General features: G+C 27.6%; 2 protein-coding genes across 2 annotated transcripts; both read right to left on the reverse strand.

Moving 5' to 3' along the window:
- Window positions 1-1,013: 1,013 nt before the first annotated feature.
- Window positions 1,014-15,525, reverse strand: LOC111629161 (protein Wnt-6-like). Its single transcript, XM_023373034.1, has 4 exons — window positions 15,148-15,525; window positions 11,132-11,352; window positions 6,754-7,025; window positions 1,014-1,831 (listed from the first exon to the last, which is right to left on the reverse strand). The coding sequence occupies exons 1-4, from the start codon at window positions 15,219-15,221 to the stop codon at window positions 1,370-1,372; spliced, it is 1,029 nt and encodes a 342-aa protein (XP_023228802.1). The 5' UTR covers window positions 15,222-15,525; the 3' UTR covers window positions 1,014-1,369.
- Window positions 15,526-17,646: 2,121 nt separating this feature from the next.
- LOC111629168 (protein wingless-like) lies at window positions 17,647-20,934 on the reverse strand. The gene is made up of 3 exons (XM_023373047.1): window positions 20,620-20,934; window positions 19,261-19,517; window positions 17,647-17,711 (listed from the first exon to the last, which is right to left on the reverse strand). Exons 1-3 carry the CDS (start codon window positions 20,745-20,747, stop codon window positions 17,647-17,649), a joined length of 450 nt encoding a protein of 149 aa, XP_023228815.1. The 5' UTR covers window positions 20,748-20,934.
- Between the last annotated feature and the right edge of the window lie 2,399 nt (window positions 20,935-23,333).

Genomic DNA, 23,333 nt, shown 5'->3' on the forward strand with positions numbered 1-23,333 from the left:
CATATTTTTTTAATTAGACAAATTTATTTTGTTTATTCAAGCATTCATAATTAAACAAATTATGCATGCATCTTCCAAGCTGTTCCTTCTATTACAACAATTTTATATTTGTATACATTATTATAAATTTAACATTCGATAGCATTAACTTTATAAATTAATGTAAATTTGGACAGTTCTTCAATTAGAAAGCCCTTAGACGGATAACGTATGTAAATGCAGACGTTTCTCATAAACCTTCATCAATTAATAATTTAATTATTAAATTTAATTAAAATGCTTTTTCTAGTGTCGATCGACTGTATATCGGACATCATTACGGCATTCCTCACAATTAACGAGCTATATAATTCTACAACTCGTAAGGATATACAGGCCTAAATATTGAATAAAGCTTAAAGAAATCAGTTTTTCCACGTTAAACAAAAGAAAATTGCAACAAATCTTTTATTTAATCATGAAATATTAACTTGAATATCGAATGTTATAGATATTTTATCCTAATAATGTATTATAGTCAATTCATTGAGAAATGTGTTAAGAAGAAATGAAAGATTGTACAACTGCTCAAAAGATAGAGTATTAAATTAAAATTGAAGATTTAAAAATGAGAAGTATCTAAATATAGACAAAATATATTTTAAAAAGTTGTAAATTTACTTAATTTTATAAATAAGTAATAATGATTTATTCATCATACTAATATCTTATTTAGCAGGCAGTTAAAATTAAATTATTAATTTTATTTTTGGTATTGATACAATGACTAAAGAGTTACTTATTAAATTTTTTTTATAAATAAACCAAATCTAATTTTAATTAATTATAATAATTCACCTAAGCTAAATCAATTCTCTTACTAGATCTCTATGCTGTAAACAATATTTTTCTAAAAGAAAGCACGATTTCTGGATGATGTTATTAATTATTTATATAAAAATAAATTATATTTATTACTCTAGCAAAAGAAATATTTAAAAGGTTTAAAACAATTTACACAAACGAAACATCTTAAAAAATAAGATTCATTTTAATACTTTCACTACAAAAACAGCCGATATCATTATGATACATATACCAATTTTTCCATAAATTATTTATAATTTTTAGTAAACATTTTTCCTCATAAAAGAGCATATTTTAGAATTTCTTTTATCTTTAAAATTGCTTAAAAATAACCTATAAGTCCTTTTGTAATTTAGGTTATATACATTTTTATACACATCTAAGTGATGCGGAAGAGAATTTTTGATGAATTTTTCATGTTCGTCCAATATCTCGTTCGCAATACAAAAAAGACACATACTGGTTTATATTTTAATTAGTAATTAAATCGTTCTTCATAAAAAGTAATCAAAAATATTAAGATTTATCGACATCTATTAATAGTTCTATTAACCGTACACGTCTCACAATTGACCTTACAACACCATTGGAAACGACATTTACAATTTACCACTTCAGTGACTTTAGTGGGATCGTATCCTCGTCCGCAGCACAGTAAATCACAGCCTTCGACCCCCATAGATGTATCGTTGCATTCCCTTCCTTTTGTGCCCAAAGAACCAGTTTTACGGTTTGGTACACAATAACTAGGAGAATCTTCTGAATAAACTAAGTCTTCTTTGTCTGGTGGTTTAATGGTCTCCCCTTCTGGAATAAATCCTTTCCCGTCGTTTCCTGCAGTTACTTTTGCTGCACCATCGAATTTCTCCTTTAGTCTGTGCCCGACATCGCGAAAAATGGGCAATTTGTGCCAACAAGACTTGACTGTGCAAGATCCAGACATCCCGTGACATTTGCACATTATACGCATATAATTCTTTACTGCCTGCAAAAGAATGCATATTTATATCTTTTGTATAATAAAAATCACCATAGCTTATACTACAAAAGTCAATTAAGATTGTAAATCTTTAGATTATCCTTAGTATAACATAAATTTCCTGAATGCTTAATATTTTCTATGATATTTAAGTTTGGACCTTACTAAGTTTATTAAACCTTGCTAAAGATCTATATTTACCATTAAATAACACTTATACTTAATTTGATTGATCAATAACCACTAGAACCTACTTAATTAATCATTTATTTTAGATAAATTTACATAAAAACATATCAAACGTATCGTTATTTTGGTAATGAGCTCATGAGATTTCTCTATTTGTGACGAATTGATCCGGAAAGTTTAATTCTCAGTTTTATTTAAAAATTTACAAAAGTAGAGTGACGTATTTTTTAAATATTCAGAAAATTCGAATAAATTTTAAGACATAGCTCAAGGAAAAGAGTCAGAAAGAGACGGAAAATCTGATTAAAGAGGATTTGAAAGGATAGAAAAAGGCTGAAAGACGATCCATAAAAGAAGAGTGTAGGAAGATAGACTTTGACTAACTGACCCGATAAAGTGTTGAAACAGGAGACTAAAATAAATAAATTTGAAATAGTTTCTATATAAAAATATTTAAATTCTATATTTTGTTAGTTTATGACTGTTTCTATGGCGATTCTTTTTCAGAAAATAAATATTAAACTTCTTTTTAAGAATAGTCTCTATATGAAAGAAGTTTTTCGGCCTAAATTAAAATTATAAAATATTAATAAATAAAAAAAGTAATTACAGTGTAAGAAAAAAATAAAATCATTTCCTAATATGTCGTAATTTTAGATGCGAAATTCTAGAAGAAATTATGATGTAAACAAAATCAAAATATTTATAACAAAGTAAGAACTAGGGTTTCTCAAACGGAATTCCGAGTCCAGGAATCCAGGTTGTTTTTTTAACCCAGGAAATTTTTCTTATCCCGAGGAATCCCGCAAATTTCTTAAATATTCACTTTTTTTCTTATTTTGTGTTAAGGTTGAGGAAATTTTGCAAATAGAAAGCATAATTAACTCATAAACTGTCAGAATACATTTGTATTTATTAATTTTAAACCTACTTATTAGTTTTTCTTTTCTTAATTTTTGCTCATTATGGCATGTCACAAATGGTCAATAATCATCAATACGTAGCTTATTTGTGGCAGGACTCTCAAAGTTCTTTATGTGTAATATCTGGAATAATTTTTAACCATGTCCAGTAGCTTGAATAACTGCATAACTCCAGGTTGTGCAAATTGGGCAAGGATACAAACGAGTACGAAGTCTGCGATTATGAAGTTTTTCTTCATAACCTGATTAATAAAGACAAACGAACTACCGAATTATTGGGCTATGCTGTTTCTATTAAAGCAGTCGAGGTAGACAAATCAAGAATACTAGAGAGCAAAAGAAGTACTACAATCTCGAAAACAAATTAAAAATCTTTCAGGCTACAGTTGAAAAAACGTAATATCTGTCTTCTCTTAAATGCATTAAACACAATTTTAATCACGTCAATTGAATCGGAAAGGGCATTCTCGGTAGCGGGACTTTTCATTATTAAAATATAAATCAGATTGAGTGATCGGAGTATTGACCATATTTGCTTTTTAAAATCTTATAAAAATTTACAATATTTTGTATTATATTTTATTTAAAAAACGAAAATCACCTTTTAAGTTAGAAGTTTGATCTAAGTTCATTTTTTTAAATTTTTAACTCAATTCAAAGCATTTTTTTCTTTTGTTGTTGTTGTTGTATGCAGTTTCCAGCAAAGTTTAATAATTTTTTTTCTATTTGTGAAAATTTCTACGTAATTCAAAAATAATTTTTATTATATATCTTACACGGCATTATTAATATGATTTTAGAGGTTATAGAACGTATTAAATTACTTTAAAAAATGAAAAATAATTATATTATTTGATTTCAAGATATTTTGTATATCTTAAAAATAATTAATTTTATCCCAGGGTTTCCCGGGATTCCGGGAAACAGTTCACTTTTATCTCGGAATCCCGAGACAAGCAAAAGACCGGGAAATGAGAAAACCTAGTAAGAACCCTTTCTGAATTAATTTATTTACTGGATGTTAAATATCCCTTAGGCATTTTCTAACGTGCAATTAAACTTTTCTAGAGTTTAACTTCTTGCATCTTGATAAACTTACTTCATCTTATTACAGCAGCAAGGAAGCAAATTCCAAAATTTCATCAATATTGATAGAAATCTTAAGTCAAACATGACGTGTTTCAATTCAATTAATTTCATTTAAAAACGAAGAATTTTAATCACTTTTTTAGAGGTATTTTAGAGTATTTTTTTACTGTATTAAAGCGAATTAAACTCATTGGCATTATCCAAAATTTCTTATTTTTTTTACGTTTTTAAACTAATTTTAAAACTGTAAATTAATTTACAATAGCGTTTTGTCCGTTTGTCTGTCTGTATAATTGTGAAAATGTAAGATGATTTTCGAGATAACTATTTAAAATTTTTATGATAATTTCAGAAGCCAAACATTTTTATCCTTACAGAACGGAGAAAAATTTGACGAAAATTTTAAATAATTTTTATGTTTTTATTATTATCAATGTCTGAATTTAATGCATTGAGTTTTTTAAATTTCCGTTTGATTATTTAATATAGAAAATCATCTTGAGCATTCTATTAATTTTTGTTTATTATGACCAGAATTGTGGTATATAGGTCTATGCATATTTTGTTAATAAACAGACAGAGCTAGATTTATACATAAGTTAAACAAGCCAAAACTTAGAACCTCAAACTTATTTTCTTAGAGGAAAAAGGCCCCTTATATAATGTAGCTCAGGGCCACAACGTGTCTAAATCCGACCCCGATGACAGGTCTATATTTTTCTCTTATATAAGCCAAAATAAGCTGTAAAAGAAAGCAAGTATAAATCAAACTATGCACATTTATATGAAAACTTAAGTAACAATCAATAACACTTGATTTATTCAGATTATTTTGATAATTATTTAGCATAGATATCATTTAACATTCCTGGATAAGAAATGTTATGTAAAGAATTAATATAAATCTACACGTAACAATTATATAGTTATTTGAAAAATAATAATAATATTTTTTCAATATATTTTAAACTTATATTCTGATATTATATTTATTATATTTTACAATACGTTATTGTTTACAATAGATCTTGTAAGATTTTTATAACGGAAAAGTTGCGTTATAAGATTTATTAAGTTATTTATTAATAAAAATATTTATAATTATTATAATTTTAAGTCTTTTTAAAGAATTAAATGAGTAAAATTAAAGTTAAACATAATTAAAATGCATCAAAACCAATTAAAAATTAGTTTTAAGCATTCTCTCTACTTTCAGTTTAAAAACAATTAAATGTGTTAGAAGCTAATTATGGATTATGAATTTGATTATAATCTGTTTTATTTTATAAATATTCAACGCTAATTAAGTGATTTTTTAAAATAAAACTTTGCTACTAAGGGGGTATTTGTATTGTCAGACTAATTTATATCTTTTCCTCAAATTGACGCCACTTTTACATTTTGTTATGATAAAAATGTAGAAATGACAGCAATTTATTGTAAAAATGCACTCATTCTCTAAATACCTTATACTGTATCTAAAAATATACATTATTCGCGAAAATACCTTATAATATAGGCTATATTATAATATCAAATTGTTCACAGAATACTTAACAATAAGCCTATATCAATCATGACTATCTTATCTGTTTTCATTGATAATTGAATATTTAGTGTTTAAACAAATACTTGTTTTCCTATATTAATAAAAATTTTCAGATAAATAAGGAATAAAGTAGTGAAAACTCGGACACTCATACTGTAATTAGCCGCATTGGTTTTAAAATAAATAATTTTAATATTATAATTATGTGTATATTTATCTCATATACGATCTAAGATAAGATGGAACATTATAGGTGAAGTATATATTTATATAAAAGTATATAAAATAATCAATAAAATTCATTTTCCTGAAGTATATTTAAAAATAATTATCAAAATATTCCATAAAATGCCACGGAAAATGTCTATAAAAATTTATAGACATTTATAGGGGGTGTTCGTATCGTCAGAATAATATACATTTCCATATCAAATTGACTTCATTATTACATTTTCTCGTGACAAAAACGTAGGAATAACGTCATAAAAATATGCACTTTGCTAACAAAACGAATGTGCCTTTTATTATCAATTTTTATCAAATATTATTTCTGAATAAGAAATATACTTAGAAAAGTCTATACTTATTAATTAAGCAGCTGTTAAAGTCTAAAATATGGAAAAGTTATGTTTTTGATATAAATTTTAATTTTAATTATTTTCATACCAATATTATCAATATATCGGCAATTAAATATTTTTCATTCGCATGTAAAATTTACATAATATATTTATAAAATAAACATATATGATTACATTTTATACTAATATAAGCCGTATATGCTCACAAATACTCAACAATAAACGTAATATATAGTCTACAGATAAACACACGAACGAACATAATATACATAAATATGCACATAACACCGTGTTGTTATGTATCTTAAAATATAAATAACTGATTATGTCATTAGAACTATTTAATGCAATAATACATACAATATATATACAATATATACACACACACACACACATATATAGGCTATGTGTTATGTCTAGTGTATATTCTCATTTAGGTTCTTATCACATAAAATATTGACCATTAAGCCCTTATCACGTATAGTATATGCATATGAGAGTATACGGCATGCATACATACAAATAACGCTGCTTATTCTAGTTAAAAATGTACATTCTTCGATAACGCAGAAAGACAAATGAAGTCTATAAACTTACCAAACGTCCAGCTTCATAATTATGATTGAGAACCATAGTCTTAATATCGCTTCTCTTTCGATATCTGTCATTCATAAATTCGGCAGATTTCCTGTATCCATATTCGACATTATCCCCGCATCCGTTCCATTCCCATTGTCCTTCGCGATCAACACTTCTCATGCTCTGACCGCAAGAACAATCCAAAAGTAGACCTTGACTACAGGCTTGCGTTAAAGCATGAGTAACTCCCGCCGCTGTAATTGCATTTACGTAACCAGTTTCTCTCGTATCTATGAAAAAAATGAAAAAGAAGTATAAAAATATTCTATAACTTATAAAAATTTATAAGCTTTTTTCTTCTATTATCCACGTTTCATAACCTATCTTCGAAAGTATACATAATTTTAAGATGTTTTTTTACTTTGTAAGGAAAAAAAATTGTGTTTAATTCTGTGTATAGTGGTAAATTAAGTCAGCTCAGACATAAGAAAATTGCAGGATTCCTGCGGCCGTGTTTAGAATAGGTAGAATTTAATGAAATATTCCTATCGTGGATTCCCCCATTTCAACCATAATTATATGTCATTTTGTATTTCCTGCCTGTTGAAAATTACCTTGCAACAAATTTTGGCACGCCACTGGTCCTCTAAGCACGAACCCCACTAACGCAATTCTGACGTCACCGCCACAATTCACCAATAAGATGTAACACGACGCGGGTGGCCACCGACGGCGCTGCAGTCACGCGAAAGAATCAATCAAATGTAGCTACGCAGCACGTGAGGTCAGAACGACACGCCTACGGGAGGAGATAGCCAATCGTCTATCGGTACTCCACTGTTTCTATGACAACTGACATTGACGCGACGGTCACGCACTCTAGTGAGGTATGTTTTATTAATTAAGTCGTCAGGGAGGCCTCCAGATTTTTTCGTTTCTCTCTCGCTTAGTGAACATTCGTGCTTTTAAGTTGCTTGTTGTGACAAATGACGAAATTATTTATTCTACTCTTTACTAAAAATCTGTCCTTGATTTTTTTTATTTATTTAATGAACATTTTGTATTTGTCATCCACGACAAATACAAAATGTCACTCGATTTTTAAAATGACAAACACTTTTGCTTCGTTACAGACATCAATTTTTTTTTATTTTTTAAGCAACCCGGCAAATCTCCATTTTGATAGATATCATCTTGACACTTTGACAAATCATATCCTATTTATCTCAAACGACCAATGTCAACTCATAGCCAAACCTAGAGCTTGATATATGTCTGTTCAAGTTGATTTACAGATTTTCTCAAGCGTTTCCTTTTCACCACTACTGGAGTTGGCCACACGCAGTGATTTGTATAACAAGATTCATTCACTTGACAAATAGCTTAGCTTTTTAATCTTCGTACTCACTAACTTTCTGTCAATCAAATGTAAAAGTGAACTTTTGAAATATTATATCTCGAGCCCACCGACCTTAATATATATATTTTATAAGGTAATAATTTGAAATTAAGATAAAGTCATTAATTTTGTGTCCATATTTTTCTTATTAAAATTGGTGAACTTAATTTAGAAGCTTAGCTAACAAATTTTTCTTGATTTTTTAAATCTGGTTTCTTATATTCTTGACTCGTTCGTCTTCTTAAAGCCTTAAGCAAAGGTGAAATTAGGTCGTTAAGCAATCAGAAACTTTGTTGATTATATATTTTCTTTTTTTTCCTGGTATAATGAAGGACAATGACCGCTTCATTAGGAAATAATCTACCTGTGGGAAATTAACCTATGGAAATAATGTTTAATTCTGTTTATGTAAGCTGTTATATAACAATTTTGCTCATATAAACTCATAGTTAGAGATGTTCTCAATACTATTTTCGTTCGAGTTTTAATTATAAAATAATATTTTAAACAAATTTTTTATGTAATTTTTTTAAATTCCATTCAATTTCATATTTGTCCTACTTATCAAGCTTTGAATGTTAATGTTGCAAGGGTATCGATAACTCATTCATAGCTGTAAAAGTCAAGTTAATGAGAATTTATTTCGATTTTAAACGAAGTGACGTTTAAAACATTTTATTTTATAAGTTTTTATTATTTTATCGGTAATTTAAAAATAAATGTCTTAAGTAAAAGTCTTGAAAGCGTAAAATGGTCGCATAAACAAATATTTCTCAAGTGATTAATTATCTCTTTACTACTTAGACAGTTAAGAGAGTGTTATAAATCGATAATTTATATAATTTATAAAATATTTTATATATTTTAAACTATATTAACATTAATAAATATATTTTTACAAATACTATATAAAATAAAATGAAGAAATTAAATGTGAAATTAGAAGTTTGCACTAAATTACTAGCACATAGAAACTTATTAAAATACAACATAATCCTACAATAAAGACTAATCACTTTAGTGTTTAATATGTCGACAACGTATTGATGTTTTTATTATTAATTAATGTATTTTTTGATTCAAATAAATATTATAAAGTATAAAAATCAATAAAACCATAATATTTGCATTTAAGATATTATAAATGAATTATTGTTGAAGGAAATAAAAATTGTTTTTGTTTTAGAATTTTTAAATTAAATATTTGTGTATTTTATTATAAACACATTTTATAAATAAGTAAATATTTATAATTGTATCAATAATATTCAAATATAAATACATTTTTACAGCTTCTAATTATTGGTAATCAGTCTGTATAGTCTGAAGTTATAAAATTGATATCGTATTTATCCAATAAATAAATGAAATTAATTCAATTAAATTCAACTAAAAATAACTATTACACATAACTAAAACTATATATTTAGTAATTATAACAATCATCATTATTATAAATGGAATATGAAGATATAACTCGGAGAAACTTAATAATAGGTCTAAATGATGTATAAAATAAATAAGTTAATTTAAACTTATTATGTACATTTTATATTTATTAGTTAATTTTTACTTGATAAAGAAATTAATTAACACAGGAACCTAATCACTAGATTGTGTTCCTCTCTAATTAATTCTTTATAACTTTATTAAAAAGTGTAAGTCTTTATTCAGCTTTTTCCAATTCAAATTAGAATTATCTTTAAATAACTTATTACAATTAACGTATAAATCTATATTAATAAATAAAAGAAGAAAAATGTAAATATAAAATTTCCTAATCAAAATGTAATTTAAAATTAATTTAATTAATTTTTATCTTATGTTTAGAATAGATTTAAATTTAAAAATGATTTATTTAATTTATTTTTGTTTTTTGAATATGCCTCAAAGCTTTAAGCTTGTTAATAAGTGTTGTTAGTTATTTAAACAAAATAAACTGATTCAGCATATTCATTTCTTACACAAACATCAATTAATCATAAACAATTGCTGTGAAATGAATTTTTTGTTTAACTTGTTTTTACATTGTGAATATAACTCAAATTTTAAGCTTATTAGTAAGCTTAAAATTAGTTTATAAGCCTGTTAATAACTATAACAATAATAATTAACAAGCCTATATTTAATAATTCTAGATAACATATTCATTCATTCCACTAATATCAACTAATATCAATTAAGATTTAGAGTAATGTTTTTATGTTAAGCTTAATAATTATTATGTGCACAAAATTTAAATTATTATAAACAATTTCTAACAGTTTTTAAACAAAATAATGTATAATTCAACACATTCATTTACACTAATATAAGTAGGCAGTAACTAAACAATTACAAGAACACAAATTGATTATATATTTAAGTAAATTTCTCATGTAAAATTGATTGTTTGGTATTATTTATTTAATGTAAATAACATTTCATTTTTATAAACTTGTTTTTAATTTTTAAATAATTCTATATATCGTTAACCTTATAAGCTAGCTTTATCAGTAATCTAAGCTTCATTTGGATATTCATTTACTCTAAAAAAAACTTATAGAATATTTTAGACAAAATAAATACAGTATATCATATTTATTTTAATTATCTTGTATTCCCGACAAGTGGAACTATAAATACATTTTTTTATAAGAATAAGAAAGTATGAAATGAGATATTAATGATAATTTATGCCATTAAAATTGGATTCTTTTTTACACTCAATGGCACTATTTTTCTGTAATTACAGATTATTTTAATGCTGATTTAGCATTTTATTAAATTTTAGAAACGAAAATAAGTAAAATACTATTTATTTTAATGGAAATAAGTATTTTTATAAATTTGAGCAATTAATAAATTAATTTAGAACTAAAATATTGCCTGTATGTAAAATAGAAATGGCCTGTTGATGGGTTAATTATAGTTAAAACTTGATATTGTTTAATTAAAAATTGATCTATTTGAATTATTAAATACTTCCTAAGTATAATAAATAATCAATAAACTTACCTCTAACTAAAACTTTTCTCATTGAACGATGTATTCTACTACAGTTCCATCTTCTACTGCGAAATTGGTACTGACATTCTCGAACTCCTAACTGTGCACCTCGTCCGATATGACGAATTACCACCGGTTCCTGTTGACAAATTGCCATTTGTTTCCCTCTCAATCTCCTTGTCTTCTTACAAATGCGACTAGGGTCCAAAACTAGCTGCCGGCCAAGTGTCCTACGAAACATACAGTTTGACAGCTCTTACATGTTTATAGTAACCCATAATGCGTACATTTTAAACAAATCTATATAAATTAATGCTTATAAATTTGTCTGGTATAAACATAGATTATAAAGTGTATAATTACTTGAAGTTTTTGTATAAAATTAATCTACATACAATGTTTCTCCGATAGTTATCTATGAAAAAACGTATCAATATAAGAGAAACTTTTAATATACGCGCTTAAATTAACTGAAACTGCATTAATAATTTACCATTTTGAACGTAATTAAAATTGATATACAATAAATTTAACATAAGTTTATATATAATTTCGAATTTCGATTTAAGTAATTACATGACCAAAAAAAAATTATTTTGCGGGCATTTTCTAACTTTCAGCAATATCAGACTTTCAAAATTAAAGTTTATAATTGCTTAGGGATGATGAGTTAGATAATAAATAGCCTAATTATATGCAATTCCAAACGGTTTTCGTCAGCTCTGCTTTATTCTGATAGCCATCTTTCCAGACTTATTAGCTTAGAAGAGAATCCTACCTCATTGAATAATCTAGCCCGAAGCTAAATGAAAAGACGAATATACCATGTCAGACACCACGTGGTGTGGTCTAATTTATTCCCGATGCACGTGACACAATGTGCGTGCACTACGACCGTCCCACTTGACGTAACCTACGACATTCTTGGAGCACCTTGCGTGATGACGTAGCGTCAAGTTGGCAAGGTGCCAACTCAAGGACGGATTGACTACTTCTAAGCACGAAATGGGCTCATCAGAATTTTAATTAAGAACCTATCGATAACAATAGGCTCCTCTTCTATTTTTAAAACACTCGTTACGCTAAAAAAAAACTACAAAAAAAAATATTTCTGATTTAATTTAGTTATGATAAAGACATCTTAATAAATTTAAATTTATATTTTCCCGTCTCTGTCTTAATTAAGATGAATTAAATAATCATTTAATGATATAATCTGAGTGGGAGGAGTTGGTATACACCTAAAGACCCAGTGGCCTAGTGCACCTACTCTCAAAAAGACTGCAGTTTACGCCTAGAAGGCAATGAATTTTGAAATGAAGTAGTATCATTTATTCAAGTTTTTAGTTTCAGAAAACTGAAACAGTTATATTAACCATATAATAAGACCTCTCTGTGACTTTTCCTTTACCGATTTTGCTGACAGCTTCATAATACTGCTATTCTTTCTATATCCACTTAACCCCGAGGTCAGTACTGGCGCCAATTCAACTCTATCTGTAGTTATATTGACTCTGCTAAAAATACTAAGATGAGGACCGATCAAAACTTAATTGTTTGAATAAAAAAGTAAGAGATTAAAACGCTAAATCAAACGAAAACATCAAAGCTCATCAAAAATCCTCCGATCTAACTGATAAGTTATGGAGTAGAAAGAAGTTGAATAGCCCTTTAATAATATAACTCTTAACAACGTTTGAAATGACAATAAATAAAAAATTATTTCTTTTTATAAACATTTTATCATTTGTAGAGATTATTCTTCAAATATTTTAAATAATATCTGATTTATATTTAAAGATATTTGTAAAGTTTATGATTTTCTATGGGACTATAAGTTTACTTAGAAAATTCTCTAATTTATAGCCTATCTAGGTCATTTCAAATAAAAAATATTAAAAAAATTATATGCATATTTACTTATTAATTGACGTTAAAATAATTTATAGATGATGACTAAAATAATATCCTGTACAAAATAAATGTCCTTAATTAGATCATGAGTAAAATTAAAAAGGCTACATCCTTGAAAATTAACAACAAAATTTTGTTTAAATTCATTTAAAAAATTATCAAAATCAATAAAATTCGATTAAATTTATAAATAATAAAACAATTCTTAACAAAAAAAGAAAAATAAACGAATTATGAATTAAAATTAAGTCTGTCGATCACCATATAACATAACAGTCTAAGCATCCACTTCTCTATCTACAAACGCCTACGGTAGGCCTTGATTAACTATCTTCATTATACAGTGGTTAGCCTTAATGACAAGTCGTATCTTGATAATGGTGTGATTAATTAATAATTTAATCATCTTAGACATTATAGAATATCTACAATACGCTTAAAACTTATTCCGCAATCGATTATTTTTAAATTAAAAAAGTCATAATTGGCTAAAGTGTCAAGCTTTAAAATGAAAATGAACAATTTTGTGTGTTCTTTGGACTTAGAAATCAATTGATATATCCAGTCAGGGGATTAAATTTACTATAAATTACGAACTATGACCCTATATAAACATTCAGCGAAGGATATGAAAATAGTCGTGTATTAATTAACTTAATGTTCTGTTATTGTTATTAGAAATAGTAGTTCTATGCCACCAAAGTTAGATTCAAATTTATCTAAATACGTTAAATAAAGGCTTTATTCTTTAATACACTTATTCTAAATTTTTACAGATTTCTATTTAATAAATATATGACATAAAAATAATAAAAATAAAATCAAAATAAAGCTTAAAAAAGAATTTAATAGGTTACTATAGGCCTAAATGAATTAAATGTCTCACTTTATAATTTATAACTAATTTTTTAAAAATACTATTTATTTTAATGGAAATAAGTATTTTTATAAATTTGAGCAATTAATAAATTAATTTAGAACTAAAATATTGCCTGTATGTAAAATAGAAATGGCCTGTTGATGGGTTAATTATAGTTAAAACTTGATATTGTTTAATTAAAAATTGATCTATTTGAATTATTAAATACTTCCTAAGTATAATAAATNATTAGAATATAACAGGCCTAATATTTTGAAAGACTTCTAAAAATTATATTATTAGCCATTAATTATATTCAGTGTATTTATTAGTAAAACTCAAGGACGTAGTCAATTTTCATAAGTTTACTTATGTAAGAACAATGATGCATTCTTTAATATTGCAACATATAAAGTTTCTATATACTTGAGAAATAACTATATCATAAAAAGATTAATCATTATCTTAATGATTTAATTAGTCATATCAGATTAAAAATAAAAATAATTATATTTTTTCTGCTATAATAAAACATTGGTGCATATTTTTTTTAGTTTAATTTTTTACTTTTTATATTGAAGTTTATAATGTTGTCTCGTGATGGAGAAACTGAATGATATCTTAATCAGAAAATTAAAAGAAAATGTCACTTCTGAAATAACTAGAAGAGCCACTTAACATGTCTGACATTAACCCATAAATTTTACTTGCTTCAGAGTTGATAATATAGCAGTTACTTCTAATAGAAGACTCTCCTATTATAGAATTAGTAAAAGTTTCCATAAGCATTTTACTGTTGACACCCAAGTAATTTGGAAAATCCAATGCGGACAACACCTACCTTTTTAAAAAGCTGTAGAATGAAGTGGGAATTTTTATTATTCATAATACGACTTTCTTTATTTTATTACTCTAAGAATTGATAATTTAACTCTAAATATTTAGGATTACAATATATAAGACATGATACAAAAAACACGTTAAGTTTAACAAAATCTTCCTAACTAACAAGGCCCACAAGCCCTCTTCTAACGGGAACAGAAAGATAATTACAAATTTGTTTTACGTAAAAGTTAATTGGACAATTGGTCTCGGCAACCTAAACAATTATTACAGACATTAACAGCATTACAACAGCATAGTTTGTTACATTACATCCAATAAAAATCTATTCTACTATCGATACTCTTCGTAACAATTACAACTAAATTAGAAAATGAGTTAAAAAGGAATAATTAAACGATAAACTTACCACCATAAACAGCTGACGTTCCATATATCTAGAAGAAAAACAGCAATGAGTACGTAACGCCAACTTATGTTCATTTTAACTCCGTCTATCACCGCAGATCAGCCATATCAACTGCGCATATCCGATCTTATAGGCGATGTCAACTTCTAGCTTCTATTCTGTGCGTTAATGGATAGGTTTCGATGTAGAAAGCCACTTAAAGTACCAACTATTCTCGGTGACGTAGTACACGTTTCAACTAGATAGCGGTGGAGTCTGTAAGTTAGCGAGAAGCCAGGCGGGACCCGTTATTCATTCGCCACTGACTGCTTTGGTGGGCCACTGACATCTTTGTGCCTCTTCAACTGACGTATAGTAGTGAAGCCCGCAGGCTTCCATGGTCACTCGACCCGAAGTAAACATTGCTCTGTTGTTTTATCTCACTATATATTGTTTGATAATTTCATTATTTTGTATTCAATACGCATCTAATTTTAGTATTCTGCGCGCCGATTTAACTCAAAGCAATTAGATATATTTAAAAAAACAAGGATTTTTTTCTACTTGTTTCCCTCAAACTATTTATTTATCAAGATTTAAAGAACAACATATCTATATAAATGATTAATTAATATTTTTTTTCATTACTATAAGTAAATATATAAAGCAGTAATAGATTTTTGCAATGTTATCAGATGTAAGTTTAGAAAACACAATGAACAGATACTGAAGATAATATAAGAAGATTCTTTATTGTTTTTTTTCATTGTAGTGTTGACTGACAGCAGATTTTAACTATACATTTTTTTTTTTTTAAACTTACTGTCTGATGTCGTATCTCTTAGTTCATTTCTTAACTTAATGAGACCGCACATCTGTTAGCCAATAATTATGTTGTAGTGTCTTATAACAAACAATACATGACTAGAGGCTATGACTCTATCTTATATATATTTTACCTTCTTTCTTTTAGCATAATTATAATGCAAGTCAAACGTTTTTCTTTACAATTGAAATATGAATAGAATGGTGTTAAAGTTTTATAAATTAATAAAATCGCTAACTAAAGGGTGGAACTCTTCATTAGCAGATAAAGAATATTTAACTGTTGGTAAATAATGTATAATATGAAAGAGAATATTCAATTATAATCAATAAAAATGTGTAAATAATTGGTTTTGTAGGTATCTGATTTAAAAATATTTATGTTTGTATCATATTATTAAGGAATGCGGATTTACATTTTCTATCATTACAGTAACATAATTCTGACATTAAATGTAGTATCAATATTTAAAATTTTTTTATAAACACAGCATTTAATTTAAAATTGCTATTTTTAGAAAATATACATATGTCGACAAGAGAATATACCTCGTTTTGAATTAAACGCAAATTTTATTTTTATTAAACTTTGCAGTTTCTGAAATGGGAAATATGAGTTTATAAAAGTTCCCGTTATAGTGGCATTTCAAAATGGCAGTTGGCGATTGGCGCCCCTAGTGACAAAAATTAGTACTATCTTCATTAGAGTTAACGGGTAGGTGGATGCAGATACGTTTCTTAGCTGCAACTTCACCCAGTTTATCGCTTCGTGGCAACATTTCCCGCCCTTATCGTGACTCTTACCGGAACTAACCGTTGTCGTCACGTACGTCACGATCGCGCGTGACAAGTGGTTTTTATGACCCCACCACTAGGGGTGTGACTGTCACCGAGGGACGCCGAACTCTTCCTTTGCTATTGTGGATCCAGTGTTGATGACATCATTAGCATCTTATTAAGATATTACGTCCGACACATCGATGCTGCTCCTTCGACATAACATGAAATATACAGATAAAGGGGTGGAAATAGGAGTTTAAAAGCATAAACCGGCCGTTAATACTATTTTTAAGTGAACAATCGATACAAAAAATAGCAAAAGAGTATGCTTTTACCGCATGACTAGCGGCTAAACAATCGTTCGCCTTCCTGACATAAGAATCAAGGAGACTGCTTGGCGCCCCACATATCGTTACGTTTTGCACAAATAATATTCTCGGAAATTTTCATAGTAATACATTATAAAGTAAATAATATAATAAGTAAACTTTATTAAGTTTATTTAATTAAAAAAAATTAATAGTTAGAAGTATAGTTACAATGAGTGCGACTTCAGGAGTTTTTCATTTAGATTTGTAATTCACAAATCTAGTACAAATAATAAATACCGAATTGCAACTTCGTACCGGAATAAAACTGCAATAAAAGTGTTAGGGGATGTGCTTTCTAATTATTTAATTTGCATCACGTACAAATAAGCTAGAGAATCCTTGTCCAGATAGGGCAAAGGGAGCTGCCCTGGCAGGGACCTGGCGTGTACATCGGTACTTCCACGCCCCTTCAGCGTCTCCTCACGCGATGGGGGCAACCATCTCTCCATTAGGCCTAACACCAACCTCATCGCTGAGACCACACATTGAGAAGTCCCGATTTTGCTGTAGGCCAAATGCCGTGCCCTGCTGCCTGACATGTTGATTACACGGCCTGGCTGTGAGCGATGTATTGAGGGGAACATACATCTTCATCGTGAGTAAAGGGACCTTTNTAATAAGAAAAATAATTTACTAACTATCCTATCCAATGTATAGAATTGTGTTAGAAAAAACAACTTTTTAAAAAAATATGAAATCATTATGACACTTCATTAAATTGATTCCACGAGAATTTATTGTAATAAATAGTAGAAAATTTTAATAATATATACATATTAATTGTAATTTTGTATGTAGCTTATATATGCTATAAACAGAATAATGGCCTTTGCTTTCCAGTATCTTGTGTCCTATATCCTGTATTCCCCATTTTATACTTACATTCAATATCCTATATTATATGCCACTATTACCAGTAAAATATTGCATACAATATATTCATAACAAACGATTGAATTTATTTTTGTCCATATTTTCTATCGAATTACTTAATGACATTAAAATAAATTCTTTAAAAGTTTTTTAAATAGAAATTTCGGTTTGAATTTTTTCAAATTAAAAATTAAGATTACATAAAAATTAAATTGACAAATTCAAACTCTTTATCCTTAAAAATTCATAGTGAATCCTATTTAAGGATTTGCTATGAATTATTATAAACATAAATTACTTATTACTTATAAACAAAATAGTATGCTTTCATTTTAAAAAAATCACATTAATTTTCATATAAATATTTTATTTTCAAATATGAATCGTTTCCTCGTTTTATTCATTTCTTTCTTCAAATGTAGAAGTTTGTTTTCTTAAGAAATAAAGATGAAAAAGAAGGATAACATATTTAAATTAGATTCTTCAATGTAGTATTTTACAATTTCGACAAAAAATAAGCCAAACCTATTCAATATAAATTTATCTTAATCCTAATTTAAATTCCAATATCATATCTATAATTATCTAGCACCGATTAAATAAACATGTCACTAATTATAACCAAATGACATTTATCTTTTCATCAGCTTCCACTTGTTCCTGGTGCAATGATCTTCAATCTGATATCACTCGTGTTTTTATATCTAAGAATTTAAAACCGATTATTTATTTTCAGTAATCACCTAATCAAGGCGATTTTCAAGATTAATCTTCAATTGATCTTAAATTATTTCAGATAAATTTATATTTGATTTTCTATACCTAGGATATAAGATAACAAAAATGCTTTGCTTTTCTTTCGTTAAACAAATATTTGATGAAGATGGGGTTGATATTTGATGCCTGAAACACGAAGTGGATGATGAAGAGAAACATGAAAGCCGAAGAGGATGATGAAGAGAAAGATGAAAACCGAAGAGGATGATTATAAAGATTATATTTAAATTTAAATCGGATTAAACATATAATAAACAATCAAATATTTTAAAAAATACAACTGAGTTGTTTGCTTATTTTACTCTAGTAAACAATATTTAATCAAATTATTTATTTTATCGAGAATTTTCAATAAATTAATTCANGATATGTTTTAGTAGAAGCTACGTTTAGGTAATTTGCATTTATCCAGATATATGAAAAAATTACCTAAAATTAATTTCTTATTTTTCATCTTTACGTTAAAAATTGTTAATTTAGAAGAAAATGTGGAAAAATATGAACTTACCGCTCTGTACAATTTTCCCAAAAAGTATTCTTCCTTTATCCTTGACAGGACAATTCCACCTTCTGTCGCGGAATTGGTAATTACATTCATGTAAGGCCATTTTAAGTCCTTTACTAATGGCAAGCAAAACTCCTGGATTTTCTTGCACCAATCTCTCTTGTTTCCGACGTAATGGCACATTTGTATCGCCCGATGATATCGCGTTGTGATGAGATTCCAATACCAAATTGCTAGGTTCTTCCGAATCTACAACACTCCTAAAAAATTATAAAATAAAAATTCAAAATAACCTTTCTTGTCAAATGAAATTCGTTAAATTATAAAGTAATTTAAAACTAGTTTTTGACATATATACGATTTATTTATTTATTTTTTCTTATTGACATAAATTAATGTTTATTATATTTCCAGTTACATTATAATTAACTTATCTAGCCATTACTAAATGAAGGTCTTCACTTTTTTTCTTTACTGATTTCTTGTTTAACCTTTGAAAATCGAGTGTTGTAACATTATAAAATCTTAACGAATTCTTACATAAATATGGAATCTAACTATAATGCAAAGACGCAATTGTATATAATCATCTTTGAACAAAATATACGTTGTTCTGTTTAAAATAAGACTTCGAATGCATCTCATAATTCAATATACAAAGCACTCACCAAACTCACTCGACATTCTCTACTTTCGTGATTATACCTCGTTTCTTTTTTTTTGTAAAACAAAAGTAACTTGCTCATTTGGTAGGAAGTTGGTCGGCAGAAATGAGACATATAATATGATGAGTTCTATTTTTAACTTTTATTGGGGAGAAAACACGAATATCCGTTCTATAAAGTGCTTGAAAGTGAGTTTTTTTCCAGCTAAAAGTGTATACATATAAAGCTCATTATATGTTATAATTTTCTTTATTAATTTATTCTATAGATAATTAAGCAGTTTTTGATAGATTCGTGAGCTTAAAAATTATATCTCGAAGCGGAAATTAATTAGATTTAATTGATAAGATCTCGGAATATGTTTAAATTTTTAATGAGTTAATTCATATTAATTAGTTAGGCGTGTTTAAACGCGTTAACCATTACGTTAAAGGTGGGTTAATTTTATTCACAAATGACTTAATTCTAATTCAGAAACTTCAGAAATTTAGTTCAAGTTCAGAGAGTTGGAAATCAATATCATTTTAAGAATAAAATCATTAAAAAACTATTAAGTTAGATCAATTTCAGCAAACTTTCTACGCCGAAGCAGCCATTGTTTTATATTAATTTTTAATGGTTCTAAATTAATTTTTAAAAAGTTTTATATAAATAGAGGATGAGAAAGGATTTATTTAGGATAAGAATCCTAACTTACCACCATCTGGGTCCTCTACCTTTACTCCTTCCTCGACTGGCTTTGCCTCTGTTATCTGTTTCAATGGGAGCTAAGAACACCAAGAGCAATAAGATGGTGATGAGGAGGCGGAGAGAGCTACATGCCATGACTGGACACAGATAAGATCTTTTCCTTCACTTGTCTACCCAAAGGACGATGAGGAGCGCTACCTGGTGGCCAGGTGTCCCACGTGACTAGGACGGAAGTGGCCAGCTACTCCAGTCACCAACCGATCAGCGAATAATTGCAATTTGAATGGTGTTAGGCAGTCTTAAGACAGTTTGTTATTTGGAATTTTTAGAAAGGCAACGCCGTCTGTCGGTTTTTGTCGGGACTTCGATAATTGGAAAGTGTTGTTACTGTTGTAAAGAGGGGTTGGGTGAATTCTGGAATAAGGGCAATCAGCAATGGGTTTATTGGAAGAAGTGCGGTTTGCAAAGAGACAGTGCGGTGAGTCAAGGCGATCTTGCATATGTTTGAACTCGCCGATCTGAACTGTTCAATCTTCTACTTTCTTTCAATACGTATACTATTTACAAAGTTATAAACTCGTTTTGTTTAATTGTTCTTCGACGATTTTAAATATTCATCGTAAATTCTAGTCTTGTTCTTGAAAAGTACTTCATATGGATCCAATTAACGGTTCTCAAGCCATTAAAAATCCACTTAAATATCACGAAATTATACTATTATAATTAAGAACGTTCTAATTAGCTCTTAAATTGGACTTTACCATAATAAATTCTTAAATACACTTCAGTTTTACATTAAAATTCTTGTCTTATTTTAAAGTTTTAATCAGATATATCTGCAAAATTGTTTACTTTTATGATTACCCAAATTATTTTAAAGCCAAAGCTTAACGAGAAATGTGCATTTTAAAATTATTGGCTAAATATTGATTAAACCATTTCACTTTTATCAATAACCATGTATAATTGTACAGATTTAAAAAGATAGACTGTATTGGATAATATTAATAATCATCATCTTACACAACGATGGATAATTTATGTAAAAAATAATATAAATAGATTGTAGCAAGATTTAAATTTCAAATAAACTTGAAATTATGTTAATAAAATGTATTTAAAGCTTATTAAAAACATATTTTTAATTTTATTAGGCTATATAAAGCCTATATTTATTAGATTTATCAAAGGTTAATTTGCATTTTATTTAATCAATTTTCGAGAATAAATAGCGATCAATTTGTTTAATTGAGCGTAATTTTTAAATAGATATTTATTGAAATATACATCTTTTATTAATTAAGCGATTTTTTTACTGTTTAATGCCTACATTATGGTCAGTTGCAATGTCATTTTGTAATTTTTCTGCTTGAAATTTTAGACTTTTATGTGCTTAATGAGTTCATGTCGAAACTACAAATAAGCAGAAGTAAGTTACTTCGTAACTGGCGTATATGATTACAAACTCGTTACTCATTTATTAACTTAAAAAATTGAAGTTTTTCAAGAAATTTTAGTTGATAAATTAGAATGTCATAAAACAAACAAACAAACAAACTTTTTATTGTCTCAATTAATTTTCTTAATTATCTTTTAAATAACTCAAAATTCTCACTTCGTAATTTACTTTTTTTATGTGTGTGGGGGTTTGTGAGAATATGAACTGGTTGAAACCATTAAAATCGTTATGATAATGATGAAAAACGTTATTACTAGACGGTCAAATAGGAACATTTATCCATTAAAAAAAGAGAGGAAGTCAAATAAGTTGTCCACAACATCCTGTAAGAAGACTCCCTTTCTCTATGTACAATCAACCCGTCACCAAATAACCGGGGCAGGACTTCGTGACAAAAGTCAATAGGCGTCAGCTCCAGATTGTCTTGATTACCTTTGGTGGAGCATATAAGATTTGAAAAGTACCTAAATCCCATCGAGTACCTATGGCTTTTGAAATTTATTATACAAAATTTGGAGAAAGCGAAATAAATCTGTCAAAATTTACTTAAATAAATAAAAAATTGTAAGCGATAATTAACAAAATTCTTACTAAAGTAAATTACATTTATACATACAAACACAAGATCATTCCACACACGTTTTCACTTTCGAACGTTCAAAATTTTATTTTATACAAATTAATTTCAAAACAGAGCACGTAAACATACAAACGAAAATAATAAGAAACAAAATTGCTAATTAAACAATAACTAATTTGATAATTAATTAAGATTGATGAACACTTTTCAGATAGTTACTTTTTAGTAGTAAAATGACGAAAGGTTACTTTGTATAGTACAATTACGATTTTAATTCTTAAGCTTAATGCTTTTAAAGAGTCGAGTCTTTCCATTTGTTGCTTATAGGCCAGTCAACTCAACAATTCGCTTAGCCAGCCTAGTCCATGGATATGACGTAGAGACCACCCAGGGTAACCACTTGCTTTATGTACAACGCATATCAAGCATCCCGAATGAACGTACCAGAAAACAAATCGGGGACAATAGACTGATGTGGGTTGATGAACTGTTGTCGCAATGAACGCTGGGACGTTTAATAGAATGTTTCAAGTTTATTTTGCTCTTTTTTAACTTCCAAATTTTACTATAAAAGTAGTTTCAATAGCAATATAACAACGTTTTATTATTCTTTAAATACTTATATTCACGTTATTTCTTAAGTTTAAACATGTAATGTGCCGAGCTTTATTCGTGTTCCTAA

This window comes from Centruroides sculpturatus, unplaced genomic scaffold, assembly GCF_000671375.1.
Source record: "Centruroides sculpturatus isolate CEXI.00-Female unplaced genomic scaffold, Cexi_2.0 scaffold500, whole genome shotgun sequence".
In the NCBI taxonomy this organism is placed as follows: Eukaryota; Metazoa; Arthropoda; class Arachnida; order Scorpiones; family Buthidae; genus Centruroides; species Centruroides sculpturatus.

Excerpts from the sequence above, each read along its gene's own strand:
- LOC111629161 (XM_023373034.1), bottom strand. The coding sequence starts at position 15,221 with ATGAACATAAGTTGGCGTTACGTACTCATTGCTGTTTTTCTTCTAGAT. Across the intron at positions 7,026-11,131 it reads GAGAAAAGTTTTAGTTAGAG|ATACGAGAGAAACTGGTTAC; the intron begins GTAAGTTTATTG and ends TTTTTTTCATAG. Across the intron at positions 1,832-6,753 it reads ATTATGAAGCTGGACGTTTG|GCAGTAAAGAATTATATGCG; the intron begins GTAAGTTTATAG and ends ATTCTTTTGCAG.
- LOC111629168 (XM_023373047.1), bottom strand. The coding sequence starts at position 20,747 with ATGGCATGTAGCTCTCTCCGCCTCCTCATCACCATCTTATTGCTCTTG. Across the intron at positions 19,518-20,619 it reads GGTAGAGGACCCAGATGGTG|GAGTGTTGTAGATTCGGAAG; the intron begins GTAAGTTAGGAT and ends ATAATTTTTTAG.